Source organism: Carettochelys insculpta, chromosome 7 (assembly GCF_033958435.1).
Source record: "Carettochelys insculpta isolate YL-2023 chromosome 7, ASM3395843v1, whole genome shotgun sequence".
In the NCBI taxonomy this organism is placed as follows: Eukaryota; Metazoa; Chordata; order Testudines; family Carettochelyidae; genus Carettochelys; species Carettochelys insculpta.
This window is the reverse complement of record NC_134143.1, coordinates 34,565,041-34,589,753: the sequence shown is the minus strand read 5'-3', so window position 1 is coordinate 34,589,753 and position 24,713 is coordinate 34,565,041. Positions and strand designations below refer to the sequence as shown.

At 45.4% G+C, this 24,713-nt stretch overlaps 2 protein-coding genes across 5 annotated transcripts in view; one reads left to right on the top strand and one right to left on the bottom strand.

The window, feature by feature from the left end:
• Positions 1-3,783: 3,783 nt before the first annotated feature.
• Positions 3,784-15,052, bottom strand: CISD1 (CDGSH iron sulfur domain 1). The gene is made up of 3 exons (XM_075000321.1): positions 14,922-15,052; positions 11,351-11,556; positions 3,784-4,969 (listed from the first exon to the last, which is right to left on the bottom strand). Exons 1-3 carry the CDS (start codon positions 14,950-14,952, stop codon positions 4,880-4,882), a joined length of 327 nt encoding a protein of 108 aa, XP_074856422.1. The 5' UTR covers positions 14,953-15,052; the 3' UTR covers positions 3,784-4,879.
• The window catches only part of UBE2D1 (ubiquitin conjugating enzyme E2 D1), a 40,405-nt gene continuing 30,739 nt past the window's right edge, over positions 15,048-24,713 (top strand). The window contains exons 1-2 of one of the 4 annotated variants that reach the window (XM_075000318.1): positions 15,048-15,315; positions 19,938-20,107. Coding sequence is in view for 1 of the 4 variants with exons in the window: in XM_075000314.1 (XP_074856415.1) it covers positions 24,537-24,560 (24 nt within the window). In the remaining 3 variants the exon portion in view is untranslated. Of the gene's footprint in view, positions 15,316-17,842; positions 17,954-18,233; positions 19,561-19,937; positions 20,108-24,386; positions 24,561-24,713 lie in introns of those variants that run through there. The other 3 variants (XM_075000319.1, XM_075000317.1, XM_075000314.1) reach the window with 3 other exon arrangements.

The window sequence follows — 24,713 nt, the reverse complement described above, 5'->3', positions numbered from 1 at the left end:
TTCAGTGATTCAACCCATCACACCCAATAACTCTGAAGTACAGACTCAGATCTTTACCACCGACTTGAAATGAGTGCCATCAAGGCATTCACTGCTGGGCATAATATATTTTTAGATTTACACTTGATTAGAATAATTTTCAAAGTCCTGTCCTGCTGCTTTACCAAAGTAATGCTCACTAGCAAGCTGCCATTGCTTTGAAATGATTAAGGCCTAATATAGCAAGCTGTTGAAGAAGCTGTCTTTTTGAAAAGATCAGTTGAGAGTAAAAACTAAATAGAAACTTCAGCTGTCAGAAGAGGCTGATACCTATAAGTATTCAGGATTATTTACAATGCTTTTGCATATGAAGTGATAGTATTTTAAAAATTAACATTCTATCTAAACTTTCAGGGAACTAACTCCACACAGATGTTGAAATCAAGGAGATCCTGCTCCCTGTGAAAATAGGAGTTTTCACAGTGACTGCAGTGAGTCTGATGGGGGTCCAAAAGCTGGAGCTTTCTGCAAGCTTTGCAGCAGCAGTACATCTTAGTGGTTTTTATCCATGTAAGGTAATATTTGCCAGCAACAGAAAACTACTTGAGAAAGTCACGTAGTAGTGAACTTATTTATATTCAGCTTCTTTTGCCAGCTTACTGAATTGCAAAAACATTCTAGCTACTGTACCAATTCTTGCAATATGCTGTGTTTTTAAATCTTTGCATATTTATTGTGTCACTTCTCCAGCTTTCACAAAACTTCTGTTTTCCTTTTCTGTGATTGCTGAAGGAGGCTTTTTTCAAATCATTCACTGCGTTTTCAAAAAGCTGAAATTTGCTTGACAAAAATAAATACTAGATAAACAGTCAGATGTCCCAATAATAGGCAAGGTATTAAAAAGGATAATCTCAGAAATAACCCTCAGTGTTTTCCATATTCTTCTCCATCTATATCAAAGTGTAATTTTCCTAGGTAACCTACTGAAAGGATTGATTTGTCCATGGTATCACAGATCACATGGAAAAGATGGGTCAGATGCTACCTTCACGTAAAGTGATGTAAATCTGGACTAATTTCAAGAACTTTAACAGATGTAGTAAAAATATACAATGTAACAGCTAAAGTGAGACTCTGGGCTGCTAAATGTAATTTGTCTGCACAAGATTCAAAAATTTAAGGTTGAGCTGCATGCCATACACAAAAAAATTTTTATACAAAATTATGCTACATACTATAGACAGCATAGAACAAATGATTTCTTGAACTTTAACTTAATCCTTGTAGCCTGCTAAAATAGTACAACAAAATATTCTCCTGTGGCTTTTCACCTGCTTTTCTCTTTTATAAGTGTCATTCTCGTGTCCTTTATGCTCAGTGCGGTATCTAGCCTCCTGTCCCCACCAAGAAGTGTTACACAGGCATCAACGTGATCATACCATGGTGCCACTTCTACCACACTAGTGCTTTCTTATCGAGAGAAAATGCGATTACTTACCTGTAACAGAAGATTCTTCAAAATGTGCAGTCCCAGTCTGTATTACACTGAGGCTCGCATACACCATGCTCTCAGGGCTGGAGCTTTTGAAAGTAGTACTATTCCACAGTCCAAGCAGTCACCCTGTGCTGCCTCCTGGTCTTGCAAAGCAAGCCCTGGGTATCTCCAGTTCCTTCTCACTGCCACATGAGCTGAGTTGCCCCTTTTACTCTATCATCCTCGTGACACATTTTTCAAAGCTATAAAATCTTAACTATGAGCAGAAGTAAGTAGTTTTGCTATTTATTTTGTCCAATTCTTGCTTTCATACCAGATTTAATAGTTGATGCTATTTCAGTAATGTTGCCAGCTACACTTTACACACACACACACACACACACACACACACACACAGAGTGTGAGTTCTAGATTATGCTGAAGACACTACACTTCAAAACACTTGTTTTCCTAACAGCGACAAGCACCAGTGCTTTGGGGAAATCCACATCATGTCGAAGTGCAGTATCTTCTCCTTTTCTGTCCAAACTCAGGTGAGCCAAACTACCTTCAGAAATATCTTAGCTAAGCTGCCATGGGAACCTTGCTGCCCCATCCCTTCACATGAACTTTGTCTTGAAAAGGCAAAGAGCATCACCCCTCTATTGTGAAACTCCAATCAAGATTTGCTGGTATCAGCGCTAAGGACCCCATGCCAGGAATGGTCTACTGTAGCAGATATTCTCTCCTATTTAAAAAAAACATTAGTTAAAGTAACATGAAGTTCACATAAACTGACTTATCTTGCAGCGTAAGATTCTTTCCCCAGGTATTTTCCTGGGAGCAGCTCCTGCAAGCGTGAAGGAGCCTTGCTCCGCCCCCTCCCCCCCAACCATGGTAAAAATAAATAGACAAATAGTTTAAGTCTCAATTTTCTGCTCTAGTCAAATAGAGAAAGATGCCATTTTTAGCAATAGCTCTTTGAGACCATGCCAGGTTGAGTGATTTCTAAACAATATTTATTCATTTTAAAACACTTATCTAGTACACTATTTGTTCCAGTACCACCCATAACTGAAGTTCTTCTTTCAATTATGAATTCACAAGAGCTACCAAATTATAATCTGCACTAACCCTTGGGTCACACATGACAAACTTAACATCTAAAGCTAGTATGGAACACTTCAGCTGTGTCTACACTACAAAAGTAACTTTGAAGTACAACTTCAAAGTAGAGCATCTACACACTCATTCTACTTTGAAGTTGGGCACTATTCCATATCAGGAATAGAATAAGGATTTGAAGTTGGGCTGTCTACTTTGAAGTAAGGGAAAAGTGGGTGTAGACCCTCTGCTGGCTACTTCAGTGTAGTGCCTAACTTCAAAGTTAGTTCCTAGTATAGATGCACCCTTTCTAATCTGGGTAATCTGACTAGCTCTAAAACCATAATATTCACTGCTATAAAGTATGATTTATCACTGTCCTCTACCATATACATGCAATTCGTAGAGGGAAGTTAAGATTTCAAACCCTTTATAGGGTTTAAAATTAAGACTGTCTAGGATTACACCACCTGAAAATGTATTCATAACTTTGAGTATCTGTATTTAAACACTGCAGAGACGGCAGGCTTTGATGAAAATTACTTCACAGCTGCCTGAATTTCAAATAAAAAGTAATTTAGGATTAAAAGCCACAATCCTTATTCTGGCCATCTGATGGAATTCCTTCAAAGTTGCCCAAGTTAGGGTATCACCCACAGATCACCACATTTTGTAGATCACGATGTATAAATTACATGACTTTAGATTTAACAACACACTTAAGGAAAGTTGTGCTTTTTTTTTTTAAAAAAAAAAAAAAAAAAAAAGCAAAGAAAAGTTATGTACATCCCAGACTTCTTAATTCTACCCCCAAAGACAATTCTAGACACCACACACTGATTCAACTCTGGTGTAACTCCATTTATTTTAGTAGAATAATGGTTGGTTTGTTTGAAATACCCAACCTTAATTTTTGGTACATTCTCACAATAAGCCTTTGTTCATTCTTAGTGTTGTAACTTGGATTTTACTTGAATCACAGAATAAGAGAACTGGCCAAGACTTTAAAAGGGCTCAAGGAGTGCTAGATAAATTCATTGATGGACCTATTCTCCAGGGCTATTAGCTAGAACGGGCAGGAACAGTGTCCATTGCCTCCAATTGTCAGAAGCTAGCAGTGGGTGATGATTCTGTTCATTCCCTCTGGGGCACCTGACAGAAGACTGGACTAGACAGACTTTTGGTTTGATCCAGTATGGCTGTTCTAATGAATGCAACTTGAGAGATTGTCAAGTCCAGTCCCCTGCACTCATGGGAATGGGTGGGTGGGGGGCAAGCACCATCTAGACCATCCCTGACACATGTTGGTCTTGCCTGCTCTTAAAAAACCTCCAATAATGGAGATTCTACAACTTCCCTAGGCAGTTTATTCCAGTGGTTAACCACTTCACCATTCAAGAAGTTTTTCCTAAAGTTCAAACTAAACCTCCCCTGTTGCAGTTTGAGTCCATCGCTTCTTGTCATATACTCAGAAGCTAAGAATATTCCCCCCCACCCCACTTCTCCCTGTAACAATCTTTTAGATAATTACAAGCTGTTATCACATCTCTTCTTAGTCTTTTTCCAGATATAACAAACCCAGTTCTTTCCATCATGCCTTATCAGTTATGGTTTCTAGGCCTTTAATCATTTTGTTGCTCTTCTCTGGACTTTTCCCAATTTGTTCACATATTTCCTAAAACGTGTTCTCCTTAGAACTGGACACAATATTCCAGTCACTGCTTAATTACTGGCAAGTAGAGCAGAAGAATTATTGCTTGTGTTTACAGGAAGTTTCAGTGTTCAACTATTCTCTTGGACAGCGTACCCTATTCTTAAGTCACTGTACGCACTTCCCTTTGGGGGGGCGGGTGGGGGTGGAGTTGTTGTTCAATTTCATTTGTTGGATTCTTTTCTGCTATTTATTCCTTTTGAACGGAATTACATTTGCCTTTGAGTCACCTTTCCTGTAGTTTCACATTAAAGATTATTCACTAAAAAATTCTTTAGCTATACGTGTTCTGCCTTCTACTTCTGTTCTACTGAAAAACCATTTGAAAATAATGTAACATTACCTTCATACAGTTGAGTACATTCTAATTGTCACTTTAATTTCATACTTAATGAAAATGTACATACACTTCATGAGACAATAGCCTTAAATCATGAGTATTTCACATCCAGACAGTGTTTAAAACAAGGCAAGCACCATGAAATGTACACGAGGAGCCTGCTTCATACCACACAAGTATCTTCAGTGAGGCAACTAAGACAGAACTTGTGTTTACTCCAATTACAAAACCACCACATAATGTGACAAATCACAGCCACAAGCCATCCAGTTTATGCCTCCTTTCTCTTGATGATCAGAGGCCCCACATTGTCCCCAGTTTCATCATTGTGCTTCGTGTGAGAACCATCACACAATGGAAACTGAAAGAGAAAAAGGACAATCTTTATTAAATGAGTACTTGTAAGACGATAACCTATAAGCTGTGAAAATGGCCTCACCTAGTAAAGATACAATCACAATGCAAGTGGTATTTCAAATGTGTTCTTGCAAAAAAAGTTTACATTAGTTTCTGCTAGACATGTTTGAATACTCATTAACATTTACCTGCGAGTGTCACTTACAGGAGCACTTGAACTATAGAAGGAATCTCAACTCATTGCACGTTGGAGCTCCAATCTCAGACCCTGTATCACAATAGCAACCTAGGCTGGCCTCAAAACTTCCTTTTCCACTTGCTGAATACCTTTCCATGCACCTCTGCCACCCCCACCAATCCCTTCCAAATAAGGTTTCAACTCCCTGTTCGTATCAAGAGCTCTGGAGTGCAGTCAAGAGTAACAAAAGCTTGCATAAAAAAGTCTCAGTTAGGTCCTTGAGCCTCACTAGTTCTTTTGTCCACACAGCCACATCAGCTCCCCAAATGAAGAAATCCATGCTATTTCATCCTTCCTTCCTTCCCTGCAAGAAAAGAGTGTGCAATGGTATAACTGCATCCACACTACGGATTTTGCCACTGTAGGTCATCTGGTTGTTGGAGAGCACAGACTTCATTCCATCTTCACCTCTGACATTATGAAATATTATGTCAGCACTTCTCAGCCCTGGATCCCAGACCTCCAAGGGTCTGCAAAGGTATTCCAAGTAGTCTGCCGTCCCTCCTGATGACTTCCCTCCCCTCACCTACCCAGTGCCTCCTATGTGGGAGAGACCAGCATATGCAGATGGTGCCAGAAGTAGAGGGAGGGGCAGGAATGGATCACACTTGGATAGGAGAAAGAAAGGTGCAAAAGAGAAGCAGGAGTGGGACCTTGGGTGCAGGGGGAAGGTCAGCAGCCTAGAAGTGCATGAAAAATTTTACAGCTCAAACAAGGAGTCCTCAGGCTGTTAAGGTTTCAGTGCTACTGCTGTAGATAGTAACTCCCTGCACCAAACAGCACTTCTCCTGTCCCCCATGAATTAAGCAGACCACAATACAGTTTAAGATCCAAAGTATGAATGTGGAGAAAAATAAAGTTGTTCAGTGCTAAGATACTCCTTCCCACTGACCATTAGTGCACTAACTTAGGCTAGCTGATCTGAAAGCTATCCACATGCTCTACAATTACAGCAGCAGACAGGTGGGAGGTTACATCTTGAATGGATAGTGCACGTAACACCTAAGGAACTTACACCCTTGAAATACTCTGGCATCGGAATCATCATCCACATGAGGAGAGGAATTCAAACAAAAAAAGTGTCGGGTTGCGCGGACAGACTGGCATATAGGAGAGTGAAAAGGAGAACTGTCAAAAAAGATTTCAAGCTGTAATGCTGCAATTCTAGATCATCAAATGCTTTAGCCCTTTTGGAATTCTTAGTTAAAAAAAAAAAAGAGTCTTATAGATAGAATATATTAGATTACCCAAAGAATATGCATTATGCTTTACAGAGGTTTACAGGCATCATTTTCCGATCGGAAAAGCGGCCACAACTCTGTCCAGACTCAGCAAGAGAGTATGGAACAACAACAAGCTGTACACTCACACCAAAATGCAAGTCTACAGAGCCTGCATCCTCAGCACCCTCCTTTATGGCAGCGAGACTTGGACCCTGTATGCCCGCTAGGAAAAGAGACCGAACGTCTTCCACTTGCGCTGCCTCAGGCGCATCCTTGGAATATCATGGAACGACAGAGTGACCAACACCGCCGTCCTCGAGCAAGCTGGAATCCCAACCATGCACACCCTCCTCAGGCAGCGTCGGCTCCGCTGGCTTGGCCACGTCCACAGGATGAATGATGGAAGGATTCCAAAAGACATCCTGTATGGTGAGCTAGCCTCTGGCAAAAGACCTCTCGGACGCCCCCAGTTGCGCTACAAAGATGTCTGCAAGAGAGACCTCAGAGAGGTAGAAATCAAGCTGGACAACTGGGAAGAACTAGCAGATGACCGCAGCAGATGGAGGCAGGGGTTACACAAGGGCCTTCAGAAGGGCGAGATGAGGATCAGACAGCTAGCAGAGGAGAAGCGAGTGCACTGAAAGCACACTAAGGACTTGCCAGACACCCACCACATCTGCAAGAGATGCAGCAAGGACTGTCACTCTCGTATGGGTCTTCATAGTCACAGTAGACGCTGTAAGTGAAGTCCTCAATTGAAACTATAAAGGGTGTGATCCATAGTCTATGCAGACTGAAGGATGCCTACTACTACTACTACTACTGACATCATACTACACTTAATTGTTGAACCAAAAGTTGTGATGCCACACTTCCATGTTGTTTACAGAACCATGTTACATACCCCATTTTGCATAAGGCATATTAGAGTTCAGTACAGTCACATTCAAAAAGCTTGTCATTGAAAAGCTTTTACTCTGCTACAGTGGAGATTCTATTTGTGCACAAGGAACATTCCTGTACTTGAAATTAGAAATATGACGTATAACCTCTATCTAGATGTGCTAAGGGAAGACCATTAGTAGTAGTCAAGGAACTGACACAAGGCAATGATCTTTGCCAAGTCTTTTTCTTCCTGCAACCTCAACTACAGTTGGTCCTGCCAAGACATGTGGCCAGGTCACCTGATGCCAGAACCCATTTTTGGATGCTTTACTTTTCCAATGTAAAGGTGAAGGAACTTCAATTTAACAAAGAAAATTGCTGCCTCAGGCAAAACAGGAAACCAAACAGCAGCAGCAATTGCCAGACACCAGGCCATACCTTACAAACCACTTAGATGGCTGCTGGAAACAGCCAGGCCTGAACAGCAGGAAGGACCAGGCTCAAGCTAGGAGGCTAACTAGCTGGTGAGAAAAGGTGACCAGAAATACTCTTGGGATAAGAAATTGCATGTAACAAATTTCTTAAGAGTATTAAGCTTAGCGGACATGTTTTGTTTTACTTAGCTTATTGACACTTTGACCCCTCTTATTAGCAGCCATGGTAAACCCTACTTTTTATATTGATATTATGTTATATATTTGACATATATACACACCTCATTTGCTTTGTCATTGAAAAATAGTATGAGCTTACTCTGTAGAAAACTTTTATGCAAAGTAAAAAGGACATATTCTCCTCCCATTGGCCTGGGCATTTAGGTGCTGTGTCAAGTCCCTGTGAGTCTGCCTTCTCAGAGCTGAGCTGTGGTCCTCTTAATCTGGGTCAAATTGGCTGTGACTGGAAGCTGTCATCATTTGATGGTGGCTTGATTGTACCACATCCAGCAGAAAAGTGTCCACATCACAAGATCTACCACCACTGTTATTTTTAACTGCCCTTGGCAGAAAAGGCAAGGGTTGAACAGGCAGGGAGACAACTATCCAGTGACGCTAGAAATTAAGTCAATAGGCCAAAACAAGAGACAAGACAGACATTCTGTTCAAGTATGGCAAGTGTAGGTTTCATAAAGATAGACTTTTACAAGTCCCAAGAAATATATTCATGAACATAAACTGTCCTATAGCATTGGCAAGAAAAGTATCATGCAACCATAGCTTAAATTCTCTTGCTCAGAACTCAAACAGATTAGTCCAAGCCAAGTTACAAGCATTTCTGCTGTTGAGCTATGGTCATTTTGCTCTGTTTCAACACCAGACAGCATTGGAGAATTTAGGTACAAGCTGGTTTTAATTGACAGTATTCCTTTAAAAGGCAAACCAACGAGGCAGCATGGAAATCTTGGTGTTTAAGATTCACACACACAATTTTGGACTCAAGTGGCGACAACTTAGCACTATTTTGCCCCTCTCAAATGCTGAGAGAAAAACCACAGCTGGGTAAAAGTGAACTAGAACCCCATCTAAATGACATTATATTGGTTTTACCTTTTAAGAATAAAGTCAGCATTACACTGGAAAAAACTTGTCACATCTCAGTTAAGATTAAAGGCTATCTAGGAATGCTCATGTAATGGTTCAAACTCAGAAAATGGTGACTCAATGCATGGATACACTGAAGTTCCTGTGACATCTATACAGACTGAGAAACTTCTTTGCGAAAATATTGAGGCATCAACTGTAAAATATGCCTTATACCTTCTTCCCAGATTGAATAGTAGTAGTTCTGGCCGCTGCCAAAGATAGGTTGATGATCTACATGAACTGATTTTGGTATTTTCAAGTCAGGTTGTTATGCTACTCATTAGGGCTTGTTGAAGTGCAAGAGAAAGAATGGCAGAGCACCAAACTGGAAGCATTCTTTATCTTTATACGCTTAGCGTGCTATATTTCTTCTGAGAATTCAGCACCAAAATAAAAATCCTGCACACAATATTTAAAACATTGCAAAACTGTACTTGTTAATAAACAAAAGTTGAGGCTCCAGCAATAAAGTTGGTAGCATAAGCCGCTGGTTGCACAGAAGTGGGATGCTGGGCCTAACACCTCTTACTTGCACTTGGCAGTAAAGCTTTCCCTAACCAAGAAATACCCCAGGGCCCTGTCCCTCCATGCCATGCCCACTAGATCATAGAACAATAGAGCCGGAACAGACCTAAAAAAAGCCATTGAGTCCAGCCCCCTGCTCTAAGCAGGAGCAAACCCATCAGATCAGCCCAGCCAGGGCTTTGTTGAAGCGAGACTTAAACAACTCCAGGGATGAGACTCCATTGCTTCCCTGGGTAGACCATTCCAATGCTTCACCACCCTCCCAGTGAAAAAGTTTTTCCTAATGTTCAACCTGGACCCTTCCAACTGCAACTTGAGACCATTGTTCCGTGTTCTGCCATCCGTTACCACTGTGAACAGCCCTCTCCAGCCTCTTTACAACCTCCCTTCAGTAAGCTGAAGGCTCTTATCAAGTGCAGGACTCTGCACTTGTCCTTATTGAACCCCAGATTTCTTGCAGCCCAGTCTTCCAATTTGTCTAAGTCAGTCTGGACCCTGTCCCTACCCTCCAGCCTATGTACCTCTCCCCCATCTTAGTGCCATGCGCAAACTTGCTGAGGGTACAATCCAACCCCTCATCCAGGTCATTGATAAGTATGTTGAACAGAACAGGACCCAGAACCGAACCTTAGGGCACTCCACTAGAAACTGACCGCCATCCTGACACTGAGCTGTTGATCACTACCTGCTGTGCTCAACCTTCTAGCCAGCTGTCTATCCAACTTACCGTCCATTTATCCAAACCACATTCCTTTAACTTGCCGACAAGAATATTGTGGGAGACCATATCAAAAGCTTTGCTGAAAGTCCAGATAAATCACATCCATTGATTTTCCCCTATCCACAAAGCCAGTTATCTCATCGTAATAACTAATCGGATTGGTCAGGCATGACTTGTCCTTCATGAATCCATGCTGACTATTCCTGATCACTCTCCCCTCCTCCAAGTGCCTCAAGATGACTTCCTTGAGGAGCCCCTTCATGATTTTTCCAGGGACTGATGTAAGACTGACCGGCCTATAGTTCCCTGGATCATCCTTCTTCCCTTTTTTAAAGATGGGCACTACATTTGCCTTTTTCCAATCACCCAAGATCTCTCCCAACCTCCACAACTTTTCAAAGATAACGGCCAAGGGCTTGTCAACAACATACATCAACTCCCTCAGAACCCTAGGATGAATCTATTTATGCACATTTAGCTTTTTCAGATAGCTCCTAACCTGTTCTTTCCCCCACCAAAGGCTGTCCACCTTCATCCCACAATGCATCACTTATCACATTAGTCCAGGAGCTGTCTTTGTCCGCGAAGACAGAGGCAAAGAAAGCATTAAATACTTCAGCTTTCCCTACATCATCTGTCACTAGGTCACCTCCCTCATCCAGTAGGGGCCCCATGCCCTCTCTGATCACCTTCTTGCTAACATGCCTGTCAAAACTTTTGTTATCCTTCACATTCCTCACGAGTTGCAATTCCACTTGCGCTTTCGCCTTCCTGATAACTACCCTACATTCTCAAGCTATACGTTTATACCCCTCCCTAGACATCTGTCCAAGTTTCCACTTTTTGTAAGCTCCCTTTTTGTGCCTAAGTTTTCCAAGGATTTTCCCAGTAAGCCAGTCTGGTCTCCTACCATATTTACTTCTCTTGCTGTGCATTGGGACAGTTTCTTTCTGCGCCTTCAATAGGGCTTCCTTAAAATACTGCCAGGCAGGCTCTGCCCTGCAGGATCCTAGTGTGGGGAGATCTGGTTCTCTGTAGGGTCAGTTTGTCAACCAGCAAATTCTCTCATTCAGCACCAGTCAGGTCCCCAGGGTGCTAGACAATAGAGGTTCAACCTGCAGTATCAAACAATGAAACTGAGAAGAGCTTAAGAGGACTCTTGCACATGAAACACAAATATTTACAATTCTTACCCCCATCTCCCCTCACTCACCTTCTTAGATCTCCAGCAACGACAGTACACAGCTTTGTCTCCCAGATCTTCCATATCAAATGCATGTACTACCTTGGGGTTATCTTTCTGGATATGGAGATTTACCATTGCCTTGCAGCATTTGTCTTTAGAGAACAATTTTGTGTATGCAAGATAGCCAACAGCAGCTGCTCCTGCAGCTAATGAAATGGCAGCAATCCATTCAACTAAAGCAAAAAAAGAAAAAAAATTCTGTTTCAGTCTTAAGGTTTGGACATTGAACCCAGAGTTATATTATCTTGACATGGGTTTCAAAGGAAAACTGCTTTCTTCCTCTATCCACCCAATTAAATGTGTATCCTTCTATTAAAGAGGGGTATTAGGAATCTGTAATTCCATTTCCTCAATGTGGCCTTCCATTCATTTGTTGCTCAGGCATCTGCACCATTGATGATGTCCATCATCCAATGTTTGTAGAGCTTTGTTAACTAGCAACTAACACAGAAACATCAAGTGATATCAGCACTTTTTATTGGTTGAGTAAAAAAAGATTCTTTTAAAATAAATAACCTGGTGATGAAAAAAAATGTTAGAAATCCACAAGACGGAATCAATAATACAAGGAGGTACTTCAAGAATTTTCAAAATCAGCCACATTTTAGTCATAACTTGTTTACACTATTTCCTTACATATATTTAAAGCCAGTGAATTCTAGGCACAAGAGGGACTGATTTCATATTATAAATACAAGTTCAGGATGCATTTAATGATTTACCTTTTAAAGGAAACTGAAATAAAGCTCAAACTTATATAACCATTTAAACATAATTGTTACCACCAGTGAGAACCTGCATGTCCAATAGGGCGTAAGACAGCTAGAACTTGCTTTTATACCTACATTAAAGCGGTACGTCTTAAACTTTCAGACCACAGAACAATATTTTTATGCAGAAAACCTATGAAAGTTTTCTTCAAAAAAAAAAAAACAACTGTCATCAGACCCAAAAAAACCCACCTAACAGCAACAACAAAATTAAGCAATTCAGTCAGGTATCATAGCAGTGAAGAAGTAACACTGTATCTTGTTTTAACAACAGAAGATATATACCACAGTGTGATACTAAAAAGTGTCAGATGCTCACTGCCCACCGATGGGTTGTTCAAGGAACACCAGTGTCCCGCAGAACATAGTTTAAGAAACACTGCCCTAACAAATGCAGTTTCTCAAAAAAGCTCTTTAGATAAGTGTTTCTTCCCATTTCTCACATTGTCATCTTATGCTCATCTCTGTATCTTTGCACTGTCTCACTTGATATCATTTTCCTTCTCTGCAAATTCTCTTTTAAAAAAAAATCCTGCTTTCAAGTTTTGACTTGTCTTCCACTTGAAATCACCCTGAGCTTCTGCCCAACTGTCACAGAATTCTCCTGCCTGGTTGCCATAACGCCAGTCCCTAGAAAGAGCAGATATCACTTCCTCCAGACAAAATCAACAGCAGGACAATTTGATGGAAATTTCCCTCATATGTAAATCCTGTGACTCAATTGCTCTTTTAAAAATAGTGGGCATCTGAGGTCTGTGAGGTTCTTTCCACAAATTTTAAGAGAGCCATTTATGTGACTGACATAAGATACCTCAAACTAGGAATTTCAGCCTACTTTGGCCTACATGCAAGAGATGCCAATCACGTGATACGGTAGAATACACTTGTCCTAATCCTGGAGGATAAAACCTGTTAGCACTTAATATATCCCTAACAGCCCTACCTCTATTGCAGGACTTTTACTTACCTCCCTGCTAGTTCTCTTTCCAAGGAGACCAGTTCCTCATGCACCATTTATAGTGCCCTGCAAATCCACAGATATGTTTTGTAGCCACATCTGTGGATGCAGATATTCACAGATCATTTTTGCATATGTGCCTAGCAGTTTTGCATCTGAGCTGCACTTAACTACTTCCTCTGTACTGCCTGCCTTCTCTCTTTTCACCAGTCCCTCCTGTGAAAGGGACATGAACCTTTAGATGGCCAGGGAGTAATGGAGAAGAATGAAATTGGTTAGATAATTAATGCATGGAAGTACTGTATATTGCAGTACAGTAAACCCATGCTTCACATGAGTTCAACATATGCATTAATTGTATTAATGTGAACATCAAAATCCCAGACTCCGTTCATGCAGTTCCCCCCAGCTGGGGAAAGCTGGAACCTTGGGAGGGAAGCACGGCTTCCCCCTTGCAAGGCTGCTCCACAGAGTGCTGAAAAGAGCAGCCACATGGCTTTCCTCTGACTTTCTCCAGCCAGAGGGGACACTACAACTGTGGGAGGGGAAAGACCCTCAGCCCAAGGGAACCAGGAAATTGACCAGGCACTGCTGCACCTGGCTCTTAGGGGCTCAGAGGAGGGAGGAGGAAGAATGGAGGGGAAGCCCCTCAGCACCCTAGGAGCCAGGTGCAGTAGCAGCAGCAGGGAGCCAGGAAACTGACCAGGAGCTGTTGCACCTGACTCCTGAGCAGGACCCTGGGAAGTGACCAGGTATTGCTGCAACTGGCTCCAGGGTCAGAGAAGGAGGGAGGTGTCCCACTTCCCTGACTTACACAAAATTTGAGTTACTCAGGAGTTGTGAGGAATGCAACCCCCACGTAACTCAGAGTTGTACTGTACCAGTCAGCCACCTACAGAGGCAAGCCCTACTTTCTATATATGTTTGTAGTTTTCCAAAAAGAAAAAGTTCCCCCACCTTTCTGATGCATTAGCCAAGAACAAGACAGTACCTAGTCAACAGCCTTATTGTATTAATGGCCATTAACAGAAATATTACTTTTGAATGCAACATGTTAAAGAAATAGCACTGACATTTTTAATTTAAAAAGTAAAAGTTTTAGAGAAAACATCTGGAAGTTTCAAGAAACAGTCAAATTGCTAGTTTTAGTTTCCAAGGGAGAAGCCAAGCATCTACTACAAAGCAAATGGGCAGAAGAGAGGGGGGAAATGTACACATCTAAAGATTCTTTATGAAGTGAAATGCCATCAGAGGAATACTCAGAGGCAAAAGCAGGTGTCTGCTAAGAGAGTCAGCTAAGTTTGCACAGCACCTACAACAAGGAAGGCTCAATCCTGAGGCTTCTAACTAACGGCCACTATAAAATTCACAATAATGCACCTCCGGGCCAGGGATGTAACCACCTTGCTGAGTTAATGATTTACTGCTGGTAGATACCAAAAACCCGGTGGAGCAACTTCTTCCCGAAGTCACCCAGAAAGCCCGTGAAGGTCACGACAGCTCCCAAAGAAGCCCCAACTTCTGCAAAGTAACCAAGACCCTCGTACAAAGGGACCCCCTTTCGCAGGCTCAGCCAACGCTGCCTGTGCGCGGCCACACGGCACCAGCAGCACTACGCAGCCCCGCAGGGACCGGCAGATGGGGAGGAGGTTTGCCTAGGCCCCTCTTATAAGCCACCTGCCGCGCTCGGCCACACCCCCTGCCCGAGCGGGAAGGACCCCAAGGTGAGAGCAAGGGGAGTCCCGAACGCAGCCATCGGGGGCAGAGGGAGCGGCCAGGAGACGCCCGCCGCCATCCGACGCCCGCCTACCGCGCACGGAGGAGTTCGAGCCGAGCCCCATCGCACCCACACGCAGCACTCGGCGCCCCTAGCCTCCCAAACGCCTGCAGGGGACAAACACTGCGTCGACACGCGTGCGCACAAAAGCTCACGCCCCAGCAGCGGCGGGCCCTGCTCTTAAAGGGGCAGTGCCCCCGGGCGCGACTCGCGCTTGCCACCCCCATTAAGTGGAGGGATCCTGCTGGTACCGCACGTGGACAATGACTCGGGCCCCCGCATGGTCCAGGACTTCAGGGGCCCTGCAGCCCTGGCTTCACTGACTGCCATTGGGAGACCTGGGGCCTGGATGGGCTCTCGAGGAGCCTCCCTCCCCATAGGAGGGCTGCGTTAGCGGAGCCAGGCGTCTGGGAAGCGTAATGCGTTGGTATGAGGCTTCTTGGGGGGCGCGCGCAAGGTTTTCTCCGCCGCCGGCTGGCCTAGGAGCTGGGCCTTTGGGAACACAGCAAATACCCCGGGACTTGAGGAAGATGAGAGGCTAGGGAGAAGCGTGCAGGGGCTAATCGAGGAAGGGACACAGTACGGACTGATTATGAATATCTATAAAATGAAGACAATGGTATTTGGAGATAGGGAAATGGAAGGAAGATCATCAGTGTACATGGACTTGAACTAGGGAACGTGGAGAAGTTCACATCTCTGGGGAGCGACATGACGTATGATCTAGACTAAGAAGGAAACAGCAAACCCAAGAGCAAGTTTGAGGGTGATGGATAAGATCTGGAGAAGCAAAGCAGTTAGCTTAGGAGTTGAGCAGATCGTCTTGAAAACTTGTTTATTCAGCAGCACGGTGTACAGTTCTGAGACATGGGTGATAACAAAAGATTCAAAGGGAAGCATATTGGTTTTTGAGAGGAGTTGTTATAGAAAGCTCTTGAGAATAGAATGGATGCAGAAAGTCACCAGTGAGGAATTATATAGGAAGATACAGCCAAAAGAGAACCTAGTGCAGAAGGTTATACAATGCAAGTTACAGCTGTTCAGGCATATTTGCAGAATGAAAAATGAAGACCCTGGTATTCAGCATAATGGCAGTTTGAATAGGAGAGGCAGACCCCACAGGGAGTGCGGAGATGATATAGTAGAATGGCGTGGAGCTCGTCTATAGAAACTAAGCCACTCCGCACTGGACGGGGAAAGATGGAAGAAAATAGCGAGAGAGGCATCAGACACCAATGGGCACTGAGCCCATGGTTGTTGTTGATGATGATGATGATGATGATGGTGCACTTTTGTATACTGTTCAAACACAAATATTTATTTTTACACAGAGTTGTGTTTTGAGTTTTAAAAAAGTTCTACTTTGTTATGGTCATGTTTTAATTAGCAGAGTAAAGGGAGTTCTTTAAAGACCACACCCATGTTCCTTCTTGTGGGGTGAGGGTCGAGTGGATGGTGGGGAGAGGAGCGGTGGTGGTAGGGTGAAGGGCACCAGGCTCTGGGCACTCCCCAGAGGTGGCTTGGGGAGGGTCATTGGGGGCTGTAGGCAAAGTACTCCTTCAGGGCCTCCAGATCTGCACCCTGTCCCTGTGTTCTTGGTGGCTAGGGGCAGCACCTGGCTGTTTGCAGGGACCTCTGCCCTCTGGCCCCCACCCCTGGAGGAAGTCCTCCACCTTCTGCTCCACCAGGTTATGGAGGATGCAACAAGCAGCCAAGACTTGGGGGACATTCTGCACCCCTACATGTAGCCAATTCAGGAGGCACGAGAACCTCCCTTTTAGGCACCCAAAGGTGAGCTTTAGCTAGTTCTGTGCCAAGGTGACGTGGGCGTTTAATAGGTCCTGAGGGGGGTCCAGTGTGGGGCCCAGTGTAGGGCCTCATCATCATGGCAGGAGTGGGTAGGCCATATTGCCCACTATCCACAGGGGCATCTGTGTGTCCCTGAGAACCAGCTCCCGGTGGGGGGGATGCATGTGCCCACCGCCATCCTCCAGAATGGGCTGGAGTTCTGGAACACCTGGCATTGTGGGAGGAACTGTCTGCGGTTATCCACAAGGGCCTGCATGACCACGGAGTGGTAGCCTGTCCTATTTATATATTGTGACATGTTGTGGTCCAGAGCCCGGATGAGGATGTGGGTCCCACCCAGCAACCCGAAGCAACTGGAGAAACTGTAGCATTCAAAGCCAGCCATGAGGGTGTCCACATCAGTGATCTGGATGGGCCTCCACAGCAGGATGGCGTTGATGGCACCACCTGCAAGAGGAGAAGACCAAACACACCTGTGAGGGTCTGGGTGGGGAGAGTGCCTCTGGGTTCCAGCAAGACCTGCAGCCCTCAGTCCAATCCCCTCTCCACCCCCTTCCCCCTTCCATTCACTCTCCCCCTCATCCCCTGCCCCCTCCCACCCCTCTGCCTCTCTCTTTACAAACCCTACAGCACAAGGGTGCCTTACCTGCATCATGATGGCCCAGGAGCCAAGATCCCTGCCACAGCCAGACAAGAACCCACCCTCCACCCCAACTTAAGCCAGGGCACCTTCATCATTGCCCTGTCCTCCAGCCCCTCCAATGCCATGTCATCCACATGGTGGACCTCCTGATACTGAATTGATGGTCTGTAAAGCTGTAGCTGTCGGGGATTGCCAGCTTCCATGGGGCAATCGTGACCCACTTCTTGAGGCAGGTAGCGGGCCGCATGCTGGTGTCGTGTTGTTGGAAGCCAGGGGTGAGTCAGGTGCACAATTCAAGGAATATCTCCTTGTGTATCCACAAGTTCTGGGTCCACTGTTGTCACCCCATTGCCTCAGACCCGTCTGGGCACCCAAGGGGCGAGGGCAGCTGGGGCACTGGGGCACGATGGGCCTGTTCTACAGGCTGCTTGTGTGTGTCTTCCCCCCAGATGCAGTGGAACAGACTGATGATAATTGGTGGCAAGGCCAACAGGAGCTGGTACTTGATCCAGAGCAAGCCCAGGCGCTGCTCTGGCATGTCAGGTTTGGAAGGAACTGGATCTCCTTCTAACAGCAAGCAAGCCCTGCGGCAGCTTTGCTTCCCCTCAGTGAGGTAGGCAAACTTCAGTGTGGGCAGGGAGTGTGAGTAGGGGGGACCTTTAAGGGCATGTGGGGCCAGCGATCCCGGAAGAGCTTTCCCTCCACGCTTGCCTGCCTTCCAGGGTTACGGGACCGGTTCTGTCGGCAGAGCGGCTAGAGCGTGTGGCCGCTGTCTGTCAAGGGAGTGGATCACTGTTCCAATCTGCTTTTCTCTGTAGATGCGATCTGTCAACAGAGGTACTGTTGGGAAATTTTTTCCGACAGTGACATCTGTTGACAGAGGTTCTTGTGTAGATGTGGCCATGATGGAAAGATGTAGTGTTATAGCCTTGCAATTAATGGGTATTATCAATAATACTGATGATGATAATAATAATACTTAGCAGGGCAGTAAATGTTAGACAAACTTTAATTAATCATCCCATCTTGTAGAAATGGATTTGACCTGAACTGTCCTTGAGGTACAAGTGACTACCCAAAGAAATATCAGCACTATTGTTCTTTCCTTCAGCCTTGTCTGAAGCGCATAGGATGTGCAGAAATCTTCCCTCAGAAAAAGGAAGTCATAGGCACTGAAAGACAGTCTTTTTTTTTAATGAGGTACAGGCTTCTCCCGCCTTACGAGGGTAATGTGTTCCCGAAAAACCCCTCTTAGGGCGAATTCTCAGAAGTCAAAAACGTAATTACCATTAATTTCAATGTGAAAAAATTTTATTCGTTCCTGAGCCACAAAATTTACACCCATTTATGCTAAAACAACACAAAATCCCATTAAAATTAACACAATTACTTCAATAGTTAACATTAGTTATCATAACACAACCTAACAAGGCATTTTCCCTTTACTAATTACTCTATAATATGGCTGTTTACCTGCTTTTGGGGGACTGTCCCAGCTGCAGAGACAGGGCTGCAAGGGGAACAGAAATCGAAGAGTGCCTGGGAGGGGAGCGCAAGGCCAGGTAGTTGCCCATGGGTGCAGAAGTGGGGCCAGTGCAAGGGGATGGGCAGGGCAAAACAGGGCACGGGGAGGCAGCCCGGCCTGAGCGCAGCTTAGGTTAAGCAGGGAGGGGGAAGCACCAGGGGCGGGCCGCAGGGGGAGCTAGGCAGACACAGGGGCTCCCGACTGGCGAGGGGTGATGCCTTGCTTGTACGGGGCTCCACGGCAGAGAGGCCCTACCAGCGGCAGCCAGCGCGGCAGTGGCAGGCAAGCCAGGTGCTAAATGGGACAGAACGCCTCAGGCAGCGAGCGGCACCAGAGGCACAACTGGGCAGGGCAGCGGTGGCCCCCTAGCTACTTGTGGGGGCGAGTAGCAGCGGTGGGGCCGGGATAGGCTGTGGGCCCAGCATCCACGTCTCGCAGAGCAGTGTGATCTACTGGCGGGACTCGGACGAGTCTAGCTCCCCGCACCACACCGCTGCCCCCCTGCATGGCCTCTTTGTCAAGACTGACGCGGCTGACTCCATCCCCTCGCTGCTCACCTACCAAAGCCGCCAGCCTCTGCCTGGCCCCGACCCACGCCGCCAGGAGCGCAGGAGCCTGCAGTCGCTGGCCAGGCTGGGGCGTGCTGCTGCTGCAGCGCCGAGGCAGAGACCCAGACCAGCCAAAGCAGTGTCAAGGTAAAGGTGGGGTTGGGCTGAGGTGCCCCAGGGTAGCGGCTCCACAGATGGGTGCTGTCCCCTCCTCTCCCGGCTCTGGAGGTTGGCGCCCACTGTGGCCGGCTGAGGGCTCTGGGAAACCACCACTGGGCGCTGCAGTGACATGCGCTGCGGGGGAGCAGCTGCAGGCAGCTCTTGCCTGGAGCTGCAGCCTTTCTCCTGCTGCAGGGCGGCTGCATCCCACTGAGGCGCGCGAAATCCAAATCAGTCCTCATAAATGTGAAGAAATACCTCATAAGCCGAAGTAGGGGTATTAAATGAAACTCCTTGTAAAGTCAAATTCTCATAACCTGAATGGGCGTATCTCAGGATATGACTGTACTATGTATCTTCCCCAGGAATGGATCCATAACCTTCCTGTCATGGATATCATAGTTTGGGCCCAAAAGGAAGCACTCGTGACCTTCGTTCAGCCCCACCTAATAGAGAACGCATGAATCCAGAGGAATCTTCTTAAGAATTTAAGGGGAGAAATTCGAATACGCTTAACGGAACCACCTTACATGAGGTAAGCAGCAATGGGAAGAACAATTTTGTTTTTCTGTCACTGAAAGAGAGATTTTAAATCCCTTTTGTTGTGAATTCTAAGCAAGGAGCCGAGCATTAAAGTTGTCGTTGGAAGGAGTTTGTATTATGTGAATTGTCCAAAGGACAGTCAACAAGTCTTTTTTATAAGAGGCTTTGTTTTCTCTTTTCAAGTGTTTTGCTTTATTTTTTTCTGTAAAAGATTATTTGAAACTGGGCTCTGCCACACTTAGGACCAAAATAAGTTTACAAGGGGGAAAGGGAAAAGGGTGCCTTAAGTGACTGGCTCAGCAACAGACAACAGCAACTGATGGGAGTAGATCAGGAAGCACAGAATGTACCCTTTCAGCAAATGCAGCAATTTTAGCAATTGCTGGTCCAGAGGTTTACTAACCTCACCTAACCTACAGTACCGGTTGTCAAGCTCAACCCCATTTTTTCCATACTGAGATACAAAGACAACCCAGGAGCTCAGCTTGCTATATATATAGACAGTATAATACTGACAAAGGAGCTTATGAGACCAGATAACATCTTTCAACAGGGGAGGTCAAGCGATTGGCTAGATATTTTGGTTATTCAAAACTATGATTATGTTAAATAGCTGTGCTGGGTTGCCTCTGGGGTCTCTTCTGAAGAGTTTAATAGAACACTTTTGCCATGGGACTTGACATGCAATGCAATTTTATGTTCCTTGTTATCAAGGTGTTGACTGCAATTCCATCATTAAGGTGGAGTTCTGAGGGGTATGGAAAATACAGCATACCTTTCCCCATCTAGCAGCTCTTGCTTCATGGATGGAGAATAAATCCTCTGAGAAGTTACAAGTAAATTTGATGGTTCAGATTTAACCAGCAACTAGATCCTTGAAGAACTATTTCTTTCTCAGCATGTAATATTTCTCAGTGACCTTACTAACAAAACAATGCAGTCATTCAATCTTACCATTCAGGTAAAATTAATTGAAATCTTTATTATTGGCTATAGTTGGTGAAATTTGGTTGTAATTAAGCAAGTTATTAAAAATTGCATCTAATTGCCTAGGTAATATAAGCTGTGGGTATCACAGGTAATTTAATGGGGGCTGTCATGGTGACATCACAGGGAACTCAGCCAATCATCACTTCCTCTACAACTAAATTGCAGTTTTTGTGTGTAATCATTCAGCGGCACAACAAAATTGCAGCCTCATGTGTTCAAATTGATGAGATTGGTTAAAAAAATCATGAGTTTAATTAATAAAACTTTTTTTTCCTTGCCTTCTAGAAGTTTTTTGGAATTCAGAGTATGTAGCTAATATTTCAAGCTTTTTTTCTGCAATTCTGAGGCCTAGGAAATTCTCATGCAATCACTTGCATGAGTGAGCTAGGGTATCACAAAAAGCATCAAATGTCAGGATACTTAATGCTAAAATTAAAAGAATTGGCAACAAATCCTGAGGGAGGCCAAGCATGTCAACAATTCTCATTGGTTGTTTAATTGATCCATTTGTTAGTGTTTTTCAGAGGTTCTGTGGTTTACATTAGAGATGCAGCAGGACGCCTGAAGCCCCTGAGTACAGCACACGTGATGAAGAAAGGGTCATGCCAAATACGAGTGGCTCTGTGCCCTTGTGTGTCAAATTGCAATACTTCTTGCTCACATTTGGCCTGGTTACTTGTCAGTCATGGTGGGGTGGCCAGACCAAATTTGAGAGGTTTTGTGATCCTGTGCACCTGCTTGTCCTGCTTTTTCTAGGCCTTACAGAGCCTGTGGGTACTTCCAGTTCCTTGGGAGAACTGAATCAGGGTTCATAGAATCTTAGGGCTGGAAGGGACCTCAGGAGGTCATCAAGTCCAGTCCCCTGCTTCCAGCAGGATCAACCCCAACTAAGTCATCCTAGCCAGGACTTTGTCAAGCTGGGACTTAAAAACCTCTAGGGATGGAGATTCTACCACCACTCTCAGTAACGCATTCCAGTCCTTCACCACCCTCTTGGTGAAGTAATTTTTCCAAATATCCAACCAACTTCTGTAACTTCAGACAACTGCTCCTTGTTCTTCTGTCCGTCACCACTGCAAACATTTTTTCTCCATCCTCTTTAGAGCTCCCCTTCTAATATTGGTGTAAAAAGAGTGTAACTACTTCCCAGGCTGATTTATGCTTTGAACTGTACTAAACTGACTTGTTTCCAAAACTACCATATATTTGTGTAGCTTGGCCAAGGCTTAAAGATGACGTTCAAATAAAAATAACATTTTATTTCCTTATTATGTACAAAGACCTACTAAAATTTGAAGTTATTTTCTGTTTTTTGTTTAAATTAGAATTTAAGATCTATCCTACTCTGTTTCGTCTGAGGTAATCTATTCACAGTTGGAGAACAAGTGAGGTTATTACCTCACATGTAACGAAACATGTAACTAGCTGAGAGATGTAGACAATTAAGATTCTTTGTTTTTGTTCATACTTAGTTATTTAACTCCACAAACTGTCAAAAGATGGGAGAAAATGTGTTTTCATAGATTTTATGGCCAGAAGTGACCATTATGATCATATAATATAGTCATGTAACACAGGTCAGAGAACTTCCTTAAAGTAATTTTTGGGCTTGTCTTCTTGTAAAATACCCAATCTTCATTTAAAAATTGTCAGTGATATAGAATCTATCACAATCTTTGGTAAAAGTTTCCACTGATTAATCACTAAATGGTTTTCTTAAATTATATCTTCATACGTTGTGGGTGCTGTTAGAATACAAATAATAATCATATCTTCAAACAGAAAAATGTCTAAATATTAATGTTTCTGAAAGCAAAGAAGTGTGCTTGCATTGCTTCTTTCATAGGCTGGTTCATAATGGGACAGTGTTCAAGTAGTGCAGGTTGGTCTTTGAATTACTCATAGCCTCCTTTAGTTATGTCTACACAGGGGACATTTGACAGGGCTAAACTACAACTTCAGTGCCCAAGGTATTTGATGGGGATGTGATCAAAGTTGTATGCACTCTCCATCCTTGCACATCTGTATGGTGGAGAAATGACCATGAAGTGGACGTATCTTTAGTTTTGAATTTGCCTCTTGCCTTAATCCCAGCCAGAGGTGAAAGTAAGCTGGTGTGCCCCTGTACACTGCTCCAGAACCAGTGTGCTGGAGCGCTCAACTGCAGAGGAAGGCACGGCATACTCCCAGAATGGCTTTTGGGGCTCCTGTAGCCTTCTGTGCTAAGCAGCAGGCAGCCAGCTAGGTTAAAGGGACTGGCTAACGCCACACACCTCCACCAGTCTGGGACTGCCCTAGCCTCCGGGCCTCCTCCGCCAGCACCATTTAGGGACCAGGAGGCGGCCGAAGCCCCACTGACTCCCTGAGATTCATATGGAACGCTGCTTGCTGTTCCCCTTCCTGTCAGGTAGTGGGAGGAAAGTGCACAGTGTGCATGCATTCCTCTCCCTACTAGCTGGAGATGGGAAAGGGGTAAGGAATGAGTGACCCACGCTGTGAGCTTCCCACCAATGAAGGGGAACAGCAAGTAGTCCTAAATCATGCCCTTGCTCCTACTCTCCCCATGCCCCCCACATTACACGCACATACCCCCGGGCCTGTCCTGAGCTCTTCCTCTTACAGCCTAACCCCAAACACAGCAACCCTCTGCATCGAGCACACCCCACCCGACTGCTCTGAGCCCTTCCTCGCATGCCTCCACCCAGTGTTCCCTGTAAGCTGTGCACTTTGTGGCTGCTCAAGAGAAATTCAGATGCTGCCCACAGTTGGGTTGTTTGCGTCTCCTGCTGGAGCGCCCTTGGACAGGCCTTGCTGCGCATGAACATTTATTTATTCTGCATGTGGATGGAAAAAATCCCCACAGGGTGAAAAAGATTAGAGGGATCATTGCCCCCAATCCTTGTTCCTGCACCGTCACAGGCCACCCCCGCCCTGAGCCCTCACACCCTAAAGCCACTGCCCTAACTCCTGCACCCCCCCACAGCCCCCTCCTTGCCCCAGTCCCCCCCACACCACAACCCCTGCCCTGAGCCCCCTGCACTGCACCCCTTACAGACACTAGCACAGGGCAAAGCTACCACACGGCCTGTAAGACATTTCCGACTTTCATTCGGCTCTTACCCGAGGCTGTAGGGCCCAGCCCCGGGCTGCAGCGGGCACACGGTGCCACGGCCCCTCAGGCAGCCCCGCGGGACTGTAGGGATAGCTGCGCCCCTCCCCCCAGACTACATTTCCCACAATGCAGGGGGCGCGGGGCTGCGTGTGTAAGTGAAAGCGGAAACAAAAGAACCAGCGAGTGAAAGCGCAGAGGCCCCGGCCGCGGTCCCGGCCCTCCCGCCCTGCGAGAGCCCGGCCGCCGCCCGGAGCGACTGCGTGCGCCCAGCTCCGGGAGCAGCCGCTGCCCCAGCCTCGAGCCGGAGCGCGTCTCCGCCATGGCGCTGAAGCGGATACAGAAGGTGACTGCGGCCGCGCCGGGCCTTGCCGGCGAACCGGCCTGGAGCTGAGCGTTGGGGTCCTGGGGGAGGGTCGGAAGGGGCTATACGGCGGCGGCTGGTGAGGGGAGAGGCAGGATCCTTAGTCGGGAGGGGCGGTGGCCAGAGGAGGGGCTG